Raw genomic sequence first — 15,285 nt, 5'->3', positions numbered from 1 at the left:
CTAGTACAGGTATGCACAGAGATGGCACTGTTTCGGATTCCATGCTAAGCACTGATAAAGGTACACATAGGGATAGGTCTGGTATGAATGCCATGCTGAGCTCTGATACAGATATACGAGGGGATGGGAATGGTGCAGGTATGTGTTCCAGGCTGAGCAATGATATAGGTATACACAGGGATGGAACTGGTATGGGTACCATGCTGAACTCTGATAAAGGTACACCAAGAGTTCAGCGAACCGAACGAGAGGCCCTTAGAGAGCCTGCGCTGGAGAAAAGAAAGAACCAGCGAAACTGGGGCTGAATGTGCCGAGACACCCGATTCCGCGCAGACAAGCTCGAAAACCTTCCAAACCCGGACATAGGCGAGGGAAGTAGAAGTCTTGCGAGCAAGCAGGATAGTGGAGATGACGTCTTCCCTATATCCCTTCTTCCTCAGTCTCCGCCATTCAAAAGCCAGACCTCTAGACAGAAGCAATCTGCCTGGTCAAAAAATACAGGGCCCTGCCGGAGCAGGTATGGAAGATGACAGAGACGAAGAGGGCCGTCCTCGACAGGTTTACGAGATCCGCAAACCACGGTCTGCGGGGCCACTCGGGAGCTCTATCATTCTGAGCACCTTGCCCACCAGGGGCCACGGAGGAAACACGTACAGAAGGACGTCGTGTGGCCAGGGAAGGACTAGCGCATCTACCCCTTCTAAACAATGCTCCCTCCAGCGGCTGAAGAACCTGGGAGCTTTGGCGTTCTCCAAGGTTGCCATCAGGTCCAGGTGAGGAGGACCCCACCGGTTGATAATCAGCTCCATTACCTCGTCGGACAACTCCCATTCGCCAGGGTCGAGCCGCTGGTGACTCAAAAAATCTGCTTGAACATTCTCCTTGCCCGCAATGTGAGACGCTGCCAAGCACTGCAGATGGCACTCCGCCCAAGCGAAGAGCTGGCTGGCCTCAAGGGCCACCAGGCGACTTCTGGTGCCCCCCCTGGCGATTGATGTACGCCACCATGGTAGAGTTGTCCAGAGTACCCAAGCTGCTCTTCAGCGAAGCAGGGGGAGAAAAGCTTGAAGAGCCAGATGGACCACCTGAGCCTCCAGGCCATTGATGTGCCAGCGGGATTGGGCAGGGGACCAGAACCCCTGCGTGGCCTGTGTCTGGCAGACTGCTCCCCAACCGGTGAGGCTGGCGTCCATCGTGACTACAATCCATTGCGGAGTCTGAAGGGATATTCCTTTCAGAAGGTGCTTGAGCGATAGCCACCAATGTATGTCTCTGATGGTAGAGACGGAGAGAGGAAGCTGCGCTTGAAACAGTTCTGACACCGGTTTTCAGCAGGAGAGCAAAGCTTTCTGTAAAGGACGCATATGCGCAAAAGTCCAGACCGTAGAAGCCATGGTCCCCAGAACCTGTAAGTAGTCCCACGCCGCACATTGCTCCCCAACCGGAAAGACTGGCAACGGTGGAGATGATCAACCAATTCGGGTGTTGTGTCCGTCAGTTCCCGATGCCCTCTCTCTGCCCTCCTTACCTCTTTGGCGCCTCCCTCATCGCCCGCAGGGAGATTGGTTGCCACGGCGTTACTCTGCCGAGGTCTTCCTGTGTCCCCGGACAGGCTCCACACTGCTGACCGCCATGTTTCCTGGAGGCCTGGGGCGCGCGCACAGCGCGGCTCCGACTGAAGTACCAGCGATGGCGTGAACCTCGGGGGCATCCCTCAAAGATGATGTCACTCGCGATGGATATTCAAGGTCTTAGAATTTGCTAACATATCGAGTTAGCAAGGGGTTTGTTACCTAAGCTACTCTGCCTCCTCGGACTAACCAGGGGTACCCGCTCCTCGGGGGCCTCACTCTCTCTTTACTTTGTAGATTTCAGTCTGGAACCGGTACTTGCTCGAGGGCCCTTGTTCCCGGACTTCTTCGAATTCACTTCTGCCTGGAAGTCAGCACTGCCTACTACATCTGTGAGTTACCATCGCTCTCTCAAAGCTTTCCCTGGAACCAGGTACTCGCTCCTCGAGGGTCTATACATTCCAGCTCCTGGGCTTCTATGAGACATTGTGTGAGTCTTACCATCAGGTTCGGTACATGAACTCTGCTTATCCTGCCTACTCACTATATTTCAGTTTCTCTACAGCTCAGCCTCCAGGGATCGCTGTTCCAGCTTCTGAGGGACTACAGCCCAGCCAGGCATTCCAGCTCACTACTGCCACCTCTGGTGGTTCAGTATACTGTCTAATAAAAGAACTAGTGTGTGTCTGTCTCCATACCCTGAGCCTGACCGGTGGTCCCTCTCGGGGTCTTCCCCGGGGGTGTGGTCATCTGCCACTGGTCCAAGGATCCACCCACAACTCTCCTAAATACTACAGATTGCTATCTCCTAAGCAGACTGTTAACTCCGAACAGAATAGATTGCTAACTCCTATCTGATTGCTCCTCCCACCAGATAGCGGTTTCAGTACAGATTGCTAACTCCTATCTAATTGCTCCTCCCATCAGATAGCGGTTTCAGTACATCGGGGGATCCAAGTCCACCCCTCGATCCAGATTGTCACGCGAGAGCCACCACGACAGACTTCTCTGGACTCTGGAAGAAGCGGCATTGACAGGTGGAACAGCTCCGAGACCGGACTCCACCATGACAAAAGTGCACGCTGTAACGGACGCAAGTGCGCAAACGCCCATGGAACCAAGTCCTAGGTGGATGCCATGGAACCCAGGACCTGGATTGTCTCGAAGAAGGGCATGAATTTGGTCTTGTAACTTCGTCACTTGGTCCTCTGCCAGAAAGACCTTTCAGCGACAGGAATCGAATCTCGCTCCCAGGTAAACCAGCTCTTGGGTGGGTTCCAAGTGATTCTTCTGCACATTGTCGACCCATCCGAGCGAACTCAACGTGATGTGTGCACCGATCTCTCACAGTCCTCCCGTGACTTTGCGCGAATCAGCCAGTCGTCCAGATAAGGATGGACTACAATCCCTTCCTTTCGAAGGAAGTCCGCTACCACCACCACCACCTTGGAGAACGTGCGAGGGGCTGTCGCGAGACCAAACGGCAGGGCTCGAAATTGGAAGTGTTGACCCAAGACCTTGAAGCGCAGAAACCTCTGGTGACTCGGCCGGATTAGTATATGAAGAAATGCCTCCGTGAGGTCCAGGGACGCCAGGAACTCCCCCTTGCGAACCACAGCCAGCACTGTCCGCAGTGTCTCCATACGAAAACGAGGAACTGTTAGAAATCTCTGTGAGGAGTTAGCAATCTGATATGTTCCGCTATCTGATGGGAGGAGCAATCAGATAGGAGTTAGCAATCTGTTATAAATCTGCTGTTAGTTAGACTGCGGAGTAGCAATCTGTTCTTATAGGCTCCTAAGAAGGAGGAGTCAGCAATCTTGGAGTGTCTCAGATATCGTCTTGCTAAGGAGTAGCAATCTGTAATGAATCTGATATAGTAGGTGGATCCCTGGGCCGGTGGCAGATGACCACGCCCCCAGGAGGATATCCCGAGAGGGACCACCGGCTAGGCTTGAGTATGGAGACAGACACACATTAGTTCTTTTATTAAACAAGGTTTTGAAACCACCAGAGGTGGCAGTAGTGAGCTGATATGCCCGGCAGGGCTGTAGTCCCTCAGGTACTGGAACAGCGATCCAGGATGGCTGAGCTGTTGAGAAACTGTAGAAAGTGAGTAGGCAGAGTTGGCAGAGTTCATGAACAGAACTAGATGACAAAACTCACATAAGGTCTCAAGGAAGCTCAGGTGCTGGAAAGGTTTAGGCCCTTGAGGAGTGAGTACCTGGTTCCAGGGAAAGCTCTGAGAGAGCGATGGTAACTCACGATTGTTTGTAGCAGCGATAGCTTCCAAGCAGTAGAGAATCTTCAGAGTGTCCAGGAACATGGGCCCTCGAGGAGTGAGTACCGGTTCCTATCTGTAATCTGAAAGTAAGAAAAAGAGTGAGGCCCCCGAGGAGCGGGTACCTCTGGTAAGCCCGAGGAGGCAGAGTAGCTTGGGAGGTGTAGCTGAAGCTATCCCCTTCCTTGCTAACTAGTTAGATAGTGAAAATAGAGACCTTTAAATATTGGAAGCGGATGACGTCATCTCAGGGGAACGCCCCTGAGGTTCGCGCTCTCGCTGGTATTTCAATCAGAGCGCGCGCGCGCCCTAGGTCTTCAGGCAACATGGCGGATCTGCAACATCGAGCTGGTCCGGAGACGCCGGAGAGAGACGGTATGGAGACGCCGCGGCAGCCAGCAGTCCATCAGACCCGGAGGGAGTCGCTACAGAGGTAAAGAGGGCGGAGTGAGGACTTCGAGTAGCGACGGTCGCAACAGGAACATGAAGACAAAGGTTTACCTTCTGCAAGTCCAAGATGGGACGAAATGTGCCCTCTTTTTTGGGGACCACAAAGTAAACAGAGTACCGACCTCGTCCCTGTTGTGCCTCCGGGACTGGGACAATCGCACTGAGGTCAAGAAGTCGTTGTAGGGTTTCCTGGACCGCTTCTTGCTTGTTGCGGGAGGACACCCGGGACTCCACAAAAACTTCCCAAACTGGACGTGAGAACTCTAGCGCGTACCCATCTCTGATTACCTCTAGAACCCATCGGTCTGAGGTAATCCTTGCCCATTTCGTGTACGTTATTGTTTGTAAGGTTTTAGGTGGACCCTTGGACACTGTGGTAGCTGACCACGCCCACAGGGGGAAGTCCCATGAGGGGCCACAGGTCAGGCTCAGCTTTGGGACACACAACACAGAGTTATATCTTTTATTATACAGAGTTGAGAAGCCACCAGAGGTGGCAGTACTGAGTAGAGATGAAGCCCAGCTGGGCTAGGGTTCCTCAGGATACTGGAACAGCGATTCCCTCTATAGCTGTGCTGTAGTGGAGAAAACTGAGATAGTAAGTACAGTGAAGCATACACAGAGTTCTGGTATAGAGCCTCATTGGTATAGTTACTCACACAGCGGTTTCTCCCGGAAGGTGACACAGAAACTGGAATAGAGACAGGCCCTCGAGGAGAGAGTACCTGGTTCCAGGGAACAGCTCTGAGGAAATAAAGTTGGTAACTCACTGATGATATAGGCAGCGGTTTCTTCCAAGCGGAAGAGATAAGTTCAGGCAGCGAGTCAGGGAACATGGGCCCTCGAGGAGCAAGTACCGGTTCCTGATAGCGACCTGAAAGAAATGAGAGAGGCCTCCGAGGAGCGGGTACCCCGTTAGGATAAAGTCCAAAAGTTGGAGAGACAGAGTAGCTAGGTACGGAGAGCGAATCCCATCTGTAAGGAGATCCCACCTTGCTAACTCGATTAGCTAGCAAAAAGTGTAGGCTTTTGTATCCGGGATGCGTGATGTCATCACAGAGGGACGCCCGTGAGGTTCGCGCCAAAGAGAGAATAAGAAGCAGGGCTGCGTGGCGCGCGCCCTATGGTACCTCGACAATTCAAAGTAAAAACTAAGACTGCAGGTGTGCATCTCTACCAGCTGCTGGAGTCAGAGAAATACTGAGGGAATGCAGGTGGCACTCGTGTATATATGCAGTGCCCAAAGTTTTGCTCTCTGACTTCACCTGCTGGTAGGGATACACAACCCACTTCTCAGGACTGATCGTGTACCTACTGGGAACATTCTATTTGTTTTCTTGGCTGCTGCTGCATACTGAGCAGTGAATTTCAACGTATTATTCACAATGATATCCAGATACTCTTTTTGGGTGGTGACTTCCAATGTGGAACCTTACATTGTGTAGCTGTAATTTGGGTTGCTCCTCCCTACATGAATCACTTTGCCCTTGTCTCCCCCCCCTAAACTTTCCTTTGTACTTTTACACGTCTAATTGCCATTTTACATTGTATTTTTTTTTTTTGCAAGATTGTATATGGTTTATTTGCAAGATCCTGTACTATGTCTCATTGTTTACCTTCAAGGTACTGTTCCTACTTCAGTTAATCTTTCTGTCATTCTTTTTTTTAGTCTTTCCACCGGTTCAAAGTATTTCCTCGTTGTTTTCTCCCTCCCTGCCTCCCCTTCCCCATTCGTCTTGTATGAGGGTAAGTCAGTAAGTAAGTCACAAATCTCTCTACTAAGGTAATAAAACATATATCTGTAATGTTGTCATATTCCATAGATGGCAGCACCTTAGAAGTGCTTATGTACATAAATAGTTATTTAAACTGTGCATGCGCAGGGACTGTGTACACAAGGAAAATGGCTGCCGTGTTGACAGATTGTACGGTCGAAGAACAACGTGCTGTTGTCCGATTTTTATGGGCTAAGGGCTTAGTGGCAAAAGACATTCATAAAGAAATGTATCCAGTATATGTAGAGAAATGTCTCTCGCGTAAAGCAATTTATAACTGGACCGATAAATTTGCACAAGGACGTGCCAACGAGAACAACGAAACCAGACCTGGTCGACCTGTAGAGATTGCGACAGAGGCAATTGTGAAGCAGGTTGAAGAGATGGTTCGCGCTAACCGGAGGGTAACAATTGACAAAGTTGCCAAAGAAATTGGGAGTTCTCACGGATTAGCATATTCCTTAGTGCACGATGCATTGAACTTTCGCAAAGTCTGTGCAAGATGGGTTCCCAAACAGTTGACCGAAGACAATAAGAACAACTGGATGGGTGTCCGTTTGGAAAATCTCTGCCGTTATGCAATTGAAGGTGAATCAATGATGGCACGTATTGTTACTGGTGACGAGTCGTGGGTGCACCACTATCAACCAGAAGCGAAACGCGATTCCATGCAGTGGAAGCATCCACTATCACCGACACCGAGAAAGTTCAAGCTTGTGCCTTCTGCAGGAAAGGTGATGTTGACTGTGTTTTGGGACCAAGATGGGATACTCTTAACCAGTTTTCAGAAGCGTGGTGAATCTGTTAATTAGGCTTCCTACTGTGCTACTCAATTAAAGCTTAAAGGAGCTATTCGTAGAAAACGCCCAGATCTGGAAAAAAGAGGAGTGCTGATTCTTCACGATAATACCAGACCACACACTTCGAATGAGACTCGTCAGACAATTGCAAACCTGCACTGGGAAGTTCTTGAATATCTACCATACAGTCCGGATTTGGCACCCAGCGATTTTCACTTGTTTGGCAAACTGAAAAGCCATCTCGGTGGTAAACATTTCACCAGCGATGAAGATGTGGAACAAGAGGTGAAGCGCTGGTTACGATGCCAGCCAAAAGACTTTTACGCAGAAGATTTTGACGGACTTTTCAAACGCTGGGACAAATGTATAAATGTTCGCGGCGATTACGTTGAAAAGTAGTTGGTTTTCCAGAAAAACTGTTTGTGACTATATTCTGTATATTTCACAGTAAATAATTCATCTTTTGCATTTAAATAAATTTCATGAATATTAATCCCATGTATGTTTGTGACTTACTTACTGACTTACCCTCGTATTTCTTTGTCATTTCCTTCACCTCCTATTGTTAGACCTCACTGTTGTTCCCCTGTAACTTTTGCCCTCCCCAATTCTATACTTTCCCTTGTAGTTTTTCAAGACTACTCACCATGTTATATTGTATTTTTGCAAGATTATATAGTGTTTATTTGTAAGTTCCTGTACCTTTTTACATTGTTTTTCTGCAAGGTACTGTTCCTATATTAATTTATCCTGTCCTTTTTCAGTATTCCCACCGGTTCAAAGTATATCCTCGTTGTTTTCACCCTTCTGCTCCACTCCCCCCCCCCCCCGTTTTTTGTATTTTCTGTTCAGTTATATGTAAACCGATATGATGTACCCACGAATATCGGTATAGAAACGCTGTTAAATAAATAAATGTAATATGCCCTTACCCGGCTTTTCAATATTTTTGCATTAACAGCAAATTTGATCACATCACTAACATAGAAACATAGAAATGACGGCAGAAGAAGACCAAACGGCCCATCTAGTCTGCCCAGCAAGCTACGCACTTTATCCATTTTTTCCCCCTTTTTTTTCTCTCCCACTTGTTACTATTGGCTTCCAGTACCCTCCAGCCCTAATTCCCCTCCACCCCACCACCAATTTAGAGAGCAGCGCCGTATCTGCATCCAAGTGAACGTCCAGCTCAATTAGGGGTAGCAACTGCTGTAACAAGCAGGCCACACCCTTACCCCATACTCTTACCCACCCCTGTTTTTATTTTTTTTGGAGATAGCAGCCCTCCATCCTTCCGCTCCGTGAAGGTGGAACACCAACTGCTGGCCACTGGCATCCCGCTCCGTGAATGCCTCTGTGGCTACTGCCGCTCCGTGCAGTGTTTGAATGCCTCTGTGGCTACTGCCGCTCCGTGCAGTGTTTGAATGCCTCCTCTTTATTCACGCCCTCTAGACTTGATGGATTCACAGTGTTTATCCCACGCCCCTTTGAAGTCGTTCTCAGTTTTAGACTTCACCACTTCCTCCGGAAGGGCATTCCAGGCATCCACCACCCTTTCCGTGAAGAAATACTTCCTGACATTGGTTCTTAGTCTTCCTCCCTGGAGCCTCAGCTCGTGACCTCTGGTTCTGCTGATTTTTTTTTTCCGACGGAAAAGGTTTGTCGTTGTCTTTGGATCATTAAAGTTTTTCAAGTATCCGAAAGTCTGAATCATATCACCCCTGCTCCTCCTTTCCTCCAGGGAGTACATAGTTCCCATCTCTAGGTCATTTATGATTAGAATATGTTAAAAAGCAGTGGTCCTAGAACAGATCCCTGGGGCACTACACTGACCATTTAGCCCTACACTCTCTTTTATATTTTTTAACCAGTTCTTCAACCTACTTTAGAGCATTGCCTTCTACCCCAAGACTTTTAAAAATTTCCTCAGAAGTCTCTTATGAGTGACTTTATAAAATGCTTCCTGAAAATCCAGAACGGACAGTAATAGCTACATTAACAAGAGATTTGCATGAAGGGTCGTTAATTTGTGTGCACTTTTACTCATATTTGTGCGAGACATCAGGGCCAGAATAAGAAAAGGTTACTAGAAGAAAAAAATGATTAGGTTCCTACTTTTAGCACTTCATTTTTTTTAATCTATGAAAAGTCTACGCTGAAGAGTATGTGCAACGGTTCGCTTTACTTTCAAATGGAAAAGTTCCGTGCATGCGAGTTCACGATTTCAGACATTCTTCTGAGCCGGAAATAACAAACTCATCATTCCCTGCGTCTCTAGGGTAAAACCAAAGTCGCGCGCTAACCCCTGACTCCTGTGACTCTAAGCGACCCTCTGGCGTACGGCGTACGGCGCACGCCGTCACTACTCGCTACCGTTTCCGGTGTCGGGGGTCACCAGCGTCGTTTCCGAAGCGGTGACGTCAAGGAAGTGACGTATCCAGCCAGCTGAGGAGCCGTGGGTACTGTTTCGTCGCTCTGCTGCCGTTATTCCAGGGGGCAGCGTGAGCGCTCCGGTCCAGTTCTCCTCGCCTTGGTGCCACCATGTCCTCCACGGGCGGCGGAGAGTTTGGAAACCCTCTGCGGAAGTTCAAGCTGGTGTTCCTGGGCGAGCAGAGCGGTGAGTCCCGCCGGAGGGAAGTGTAGCCAAGAGCCCGGTGTGAGGTGTGCGGGGAGAACTCGGAGCTGAAGCCTCATTGCCTCAACCTGTTTCCCTCGGCAACGTCCAGTGAGCTGCTGCCGGGTCACAGGTGGGGCGTGGGCGCCGGCGGACATCTCCATCTTCTCGAGCGGCCAGGCCCCCATTTTATGCTCTTTGGTGTAAGCCGTGGTTTTCTGAGCAGGTCACAAGCATTGGGTGGGGCTCTCTTTTGCTGTTGCAGGTCTGGCCTTTTCCATCACTTCGTTCTTATGTGAAGTTCTGAACACTTTCAGATTTCATTCCAGGAGCCATGTAGGACCTCCTGCTTCTGGCACAATCCGTTTCCTTCACGACTGCGGTTATAATAATGTTACTGGTATGCCAGTTTTGCATGTGTGGCCAAAACAATACATACGGTTATTTAAAATAAAAAGGGGAAAACATTTACTAACCAGTAAGTCCTCAGTAAAGGCCTTTTATCCCTAAAATGTCTGTTTTTGAAAACCAGTTCCTCTTGACTGTGATCTGAGAAAATTGCCAAGGAGGCTGGTGTCATCCTCTTGTTTTCATAATGCCCCAGACTGCCAGTTGAGAGACACTTATAAAGTACTCATTTGCAAAAAGCAAAGAATGAAGAGTAAGAAAACAATTTTTCGAGTTTGTTTAAAAAGCACAGTGTGGTTTATAAAGGACACTTGTAGGAGGAAAAAGCCATACTTTGAAGCATGTGATATGTTTTTGTATATCTATATCATACATATAGTACTTAAGTACACTAGTACTAACATATAAACATCAGGTAAATGGAATGCATGCTGAGGAGAGAAAGGTGGAATGCCTCAGGGATAGATACTGCCTGAGGCCAGTCTTTATGAGCAATATTGCAGAGGGGTTAGAAGGAAAAGCTTGTCTTTTTGCAGATGATACTAAACTAACAGAGTGGATGCATCTGAGGAAGTAGATGAAATGAAAAGTGATCTAAAGAAGCTTAAAGGGTGGTAGACTGCTTGGCAACTAAATTTTGGTATGAAAAAGTGGAGTCATGCATCTGAGATGTAGAAATCCAAAGGAGCAATCAAATTGTGATGGAAGGGTAAGAGACTGATAAGCACAAACCAGAAGATGTACTTCTGGGTAGTAATGTCTGATATCTCATTATAACGCAACAGTTTGTTATAAAGGCCCCCAGATACTTTTTACTCCTGGTCTTTCCACCAGTTTTCAATGTGAAAGGACACACGTTGTCCTGGTGCAAAACACCTGTTTTTTATTCAGTGGATGCATGGATATGGATGTACTGTCTGTGTGGTTTTCTCCAGGAATGCCGCTTCCTAATGCAGCTGAAAGTAGATCTCTGTGGAACATTGTGGGCAGTTTTCAGATAGCCCTGTTACTCAAGTAAATGACTTTATGAACTTTGTCTTTAATATTTGAATGATTTCTAATTGGCAATAGTAATTTCAGGTGATCTGCAACTTTAGAGAAAACACGCCATGATATGTTTCTCTTACCAGTCAGTGGAGGATGAGGGGAATAGTACAGAGCAGTATCTGTTAGTCTCTGGTGTTGGACAAACCTGGTAGAAGCTTTGAGGTTGTCTTATTTATGCTCATCTATTTGACTTAAAGGGAAATTAGTGGGAACTGGATGTCTTAGGGGAAAGGGCACAGCATTAGAGCCTTTTGCTTCAGGCCACAAGTTCAAATCCCACTTCAAATGGCCTATCTGAAGTGAACTATTTCCATTCATGCTGTGGCTCCTGACTGATTCCTTTGAATCTGAATTCTGCACATTGTGTCACAGATATTGTGGTAAGGATATGATGAGGATGACCAGACCAGGGCTGAGCTACAGTTGGTTAAAAGAACAACCCAGGGTGGCTATGCTGCCTAAAATCTGCACAGATGCCTCCAGAAAGGAGGAGAGTGTTCTTGATCAGAACTGCAGCAGGTAACCACATCTCCAAGGTGGTAAGAATCTCATTCACCAGATCCACAAACTACCTTGATAAACACAATTTGGTTACAATGATCCAATCAGCAGCAGAAAAGACTACCTCAACTATCTGTTCAACAGCATCTCACAATATATGACGTGCCTTCAGCTCTTAGAATACAGCTGTGAGAATTCTGGTAGGAGTAAAAGCAGCAGACCATATAAAACTTATAGTATATCAACTACACTGGCTTTACTTCGTCTTCAATTATAAACAGATCCCAGAAAACCTCTCACAACTTCGCCTCTTATACTTCCATAAGAGAACTCTGATCTTCCCAATTGGCCCTTTTTTTCACCCTACCTCTGACCTCTTCCAGACTATCCTGCACTAGACTTTGGGCCTTCAGCTATTAATACCCCAAAAATCCGGAGAATGGTGCTGCTGACCCTACTTCTTAAGCCTAGCTTCCTCCCCTTTAGGAAAGCAGCCCTTCCTAGCAGAAATCATCTGTCCACGGCCAAATTACCTATCTTGAATAAAGTCCACTAGTTAACAACTGCTAGAGTAATATTACATGAAGATGCCAACTTTGAATCTGACACTAAATGTATAGATAATCCAAATGATGATGTATGTTGATGTTCTGTAGTCCGTTTAAATGGGTAGGTGCAAGACTTTGTTAGAAAGACGCTGATGAAACTATATGTCTGTGAAATTTGAATGTATGGAAAAATTCCCTTTAAGATTTCTCTTTTTAAGCTTACAGCATTTTGGTGCTGAAAGTTGATGACCATGTGAACATTGGGTAGGGGTTTGAAGAATAGATTATATTTAGTTGTTCTCCTGAAGCAGTTTCATATATGTGGCGAAACTTGGGCCCTTGTCTGGATTTGGAGTGATACTATCTTAAGTTGGGAGATCTTTAGGGAGTCTGAGTGAACTATTTTGAGTTGGAAATTGGAAGCTTTCTATATGCTTTAAATCATTGCAGGGAAATAGCTGTATGACTTGAAACTTCATTTATTGGATATACATGTTTATGTTTATGTTCATTTATTGGATATACATGTTTATGTTTATTTCGCCTGAAGAAACATTTTTTGGTTAAAGTTGGATTTTTTAATTGACGTGTGTGAAATTGGTGTGTGTAAAAATACTTTGTGTGTGTGTATATATATGTGTGCATGAGCAGTTTTTATGTAATGATTATATTTAGTAAAGTTGTGAATAAATTTGTATGAACAAACAATTGAGAAGCCTATATACAATATGAGTGTTAGCCTATATTTAAAAATTGTCTAGATGATATTGTGAATAAAATTGATTTTAAATTAATGTTAAGGAGCATTTAAATTGATATACTTACCCCTAGGGTTTTATTATATCTATCCATGAAAGAGTCTATGGTCCTTATCCATATTTTCTGGTCACATGTTAAACTAAGCAAATAGTCTTGCCCACAAGCAAAAACAAGAAGTAAACAAGGTAAGTCCTAAAAAGATGCTAGCAATAAAATAAATCAGATGACACACAGAAGACAGCAAGCAAAATCAGAGGAGATATAGCTATTAATGTAATTAATGTAAAAATCAGAGCGAAATTTTTTTTAAAAGGGAAGCGGAGCATCACACTGGAAAGTCTTCTTAACAGAATCACAGACCTGGAAATCATTATGACAGAGGCAAGCCTGAATAGAGTTGCAATCAACAAATATTGGTTTAATGGAACCAAGATTGTGAGGTGATCATCCATGTCCAACCACGGACTAGCCTACTGACTCTGAGCCCTTTTAATTAACGGAACCAACCCTGCCACCCATACATCCTGTAGCTCTTTAACTACCTGTGAGCCAGAGATTATATTAAATCCACAAGCTAGCTGCCGCCCATCACGCAGCTAGAAGTCACCTAGTCCTTTTTAACTTGAACCTGTAAGTTAGTCGTTCGTAATGTATTATCTTTTCTTTCCTTTGTAACTTGCCTGCTAATCTGTGTTAGTTCCACCCATTACCCATTAGCTTACTCCAGTTTTTCCCTTAATTTATTGCGTTCACCAAAAGTGTATTTAAAGTTATATCATGTATAGCCCTATGTTTTTGGATTATACTATTTTATAATTTACTTGTATTACATGTTCCTTGTACTCGCCCCATGGCGACAGTTCAGTTCATATGTAAACTGGTGCGATATGTATCCTATACAGGAACATGGGTATATAAAAATTAAAAATAAATAGGCTGTAATCTCTCCTGTGGTGATTTCAAATGGTCCCTCTCCCAGTTTGAGAATTCCTGAGGTGATTTCCATAGACCCTCAGAGGAGTGCTTTGGTAGCTGGTCTCTCAGCCAGCATAGACTTAGCTGTTAAAATAGCTGAAAGGCAGTGGGTTCAGGAAGCCGAGGCAGTGGTGATGGTATATACCCTCTCCCCCCGCAGCCAGTGACCATCTCTGTATTCAGCTGGGAAAGGCTGAGCTCAGGTAAGGTTTAAAAAAAAAAAAATAGAGTCAGAGTAGAAGGGTTGTTTTGTAAGGCTTCCCCCCCTTCTTCCAGTCTCCATGCTTGGCTTTCCATTCCGTCGTTCATTCCCTCTCCCGAGGGAGGGTAAGGGACTTGGGCAGCCTGGCAGATTGAGCAGCCCTGGTGGGCTAGGCCCCGCTGTTAGGCTTTTCTCTGTGTGCCATGTGGTAGGTTGCGGCGGCATTTTTTGGCATCTTTTCCTGCGCATTATGCTGCCCTCTTCAGGACTGTGGTGTGTTCAAGTGCGTCAACCTGTGCAGTTTTGGGATGCTTAGTTGGATGCCTGCTTGGGCACCAGGTGATAGTGGCTTCTGTGTTAGGCGCATGCTTATCTGTGCACGCTATTTGGGATGAATTGATTGTGTGCTTAAGTTTGGAAGGGCGGAAGTTCACCTAGCTTTGGGACGCCTACATTTTGGACTCTCTTATATTTTACATTGTAAATTCAGCTGGATGCACACCTTCAGTCGCCTGTTAAGCGCACTGATGGCATCTGTGGCTAAGAAACCTAAGCGCCTTTCCCCCTGTGCGGCCTGCTGTATTCGGGCATCTCAGCCTGGGGTGCTCTCTAACTTGTGCCAGTGCTGCTTAGAGGCTCGGGGAGAACTATCTTCCTCTGAATTTACTAAGCCTGGTTCTGCCCAGCCTAATGACTGCCTGGGTAAAGACATGTAAGGCGGGGTGCCTGACCTTGGAACTCCCTTAACTGGTTTGTCAGCGGTGGAATTGGCTTAGTGTGCATAGCACAGGTACCTTCTGGTTTTGGCATGGATCCTTCTGCTTTTTCTTGGGTAGAATTTTTTCGAGGGCTGCAATCCTTTTTTCAGGCGCAGTCCTCAGTCCCGTCCAATCCTCTCAGGTCAGAGTTGCAGGCGGTGACAGTTTACTCGCCTGGTACTACTATTAAGCGCCGAAGTACATCTATATTGGCAGCAGGCCCTCCCGATAGGAATCCAGATGGCACGGATGATGAGGCTGATCCTGATGCTTTGGAGGATGGGGAAATTCCTTCAGGACTGGAACCATATAGGACTATGTTTTGGTTCTTTCATAGAGATGAGCTACCGACTCTGATTTCCCAGACGTTAAAGATGCTGGGAGTACCTGGGGCAGATTCCGTGTCTGAGCCAAAGAAAAATCCCATTTTGATTTCTTTGCATAAAGCCTCTTGTGTTTTTCCGTGCTGTGGAGGCCATTGAAAAATTGATCTTGAGTGGGATGCCCCAGAAGGTAATTTTAAAGGGGGTTGGGTTTTGGAAGGCCTGTACCCCCTGGATCCAGTAGTGAGAGAGCGTTTGCATTTTCCGAAACTG

General features: G+C 46.5%; 1 protein-coding gene across 9 annotated transcripts in view; it reads left to right on the top strand.

Annotated features, from left to right (window-relative positions):
• The first annotated feature begins 9,257 nt into the window (after positions 1–9,257).
• RAB41 (RAB41, member RAS oncogene family) overlaps positions 9,258–15,285 on the top strand; it is a 98,111-nt gene continuing 92,083 nt past the window's right edge. For 2 of the 9 annotated variants that reach the window (XM_029607260.1, XM_029607263.1), the window contains exon 1: positions 9,263–9,494. In XM_029607260.1, the coding sequence (XP_029463120.1) occupies positions 9,419–9,494 (76 nt within the window). In that variant the 5' untranslated portion in view covers positions 9,263–9,418. Of the gene's footprint in view, positions 9,495–15,285 lie in introns of all 9 variants that reach the window. The other 7 variants (XM_029607266.1, XM_029607261.1, XR_003857527.1 and 4 more) reach the window with 6 other exon arrangements.

This window comes from Rhinatrema bivittatum, chromosome 6 (assembly GCF_901001135.1).
Source record: "Rhinatrema bivittatum chromosome 6, aRhiBiv1.1, whole genome shotgun sequence".
Lineage (NCBI taxonomy): Eukaryota > Metazoa > Chordata > Amphibia > Gymnophiona > Rhinatrematidae > Rhinatrema > Rhinatrema bivittatum.
Note: the sequence above shows the minus strand (reverse complement) of the source record. Positions and strands in the feature narration are given on the sequence as shown.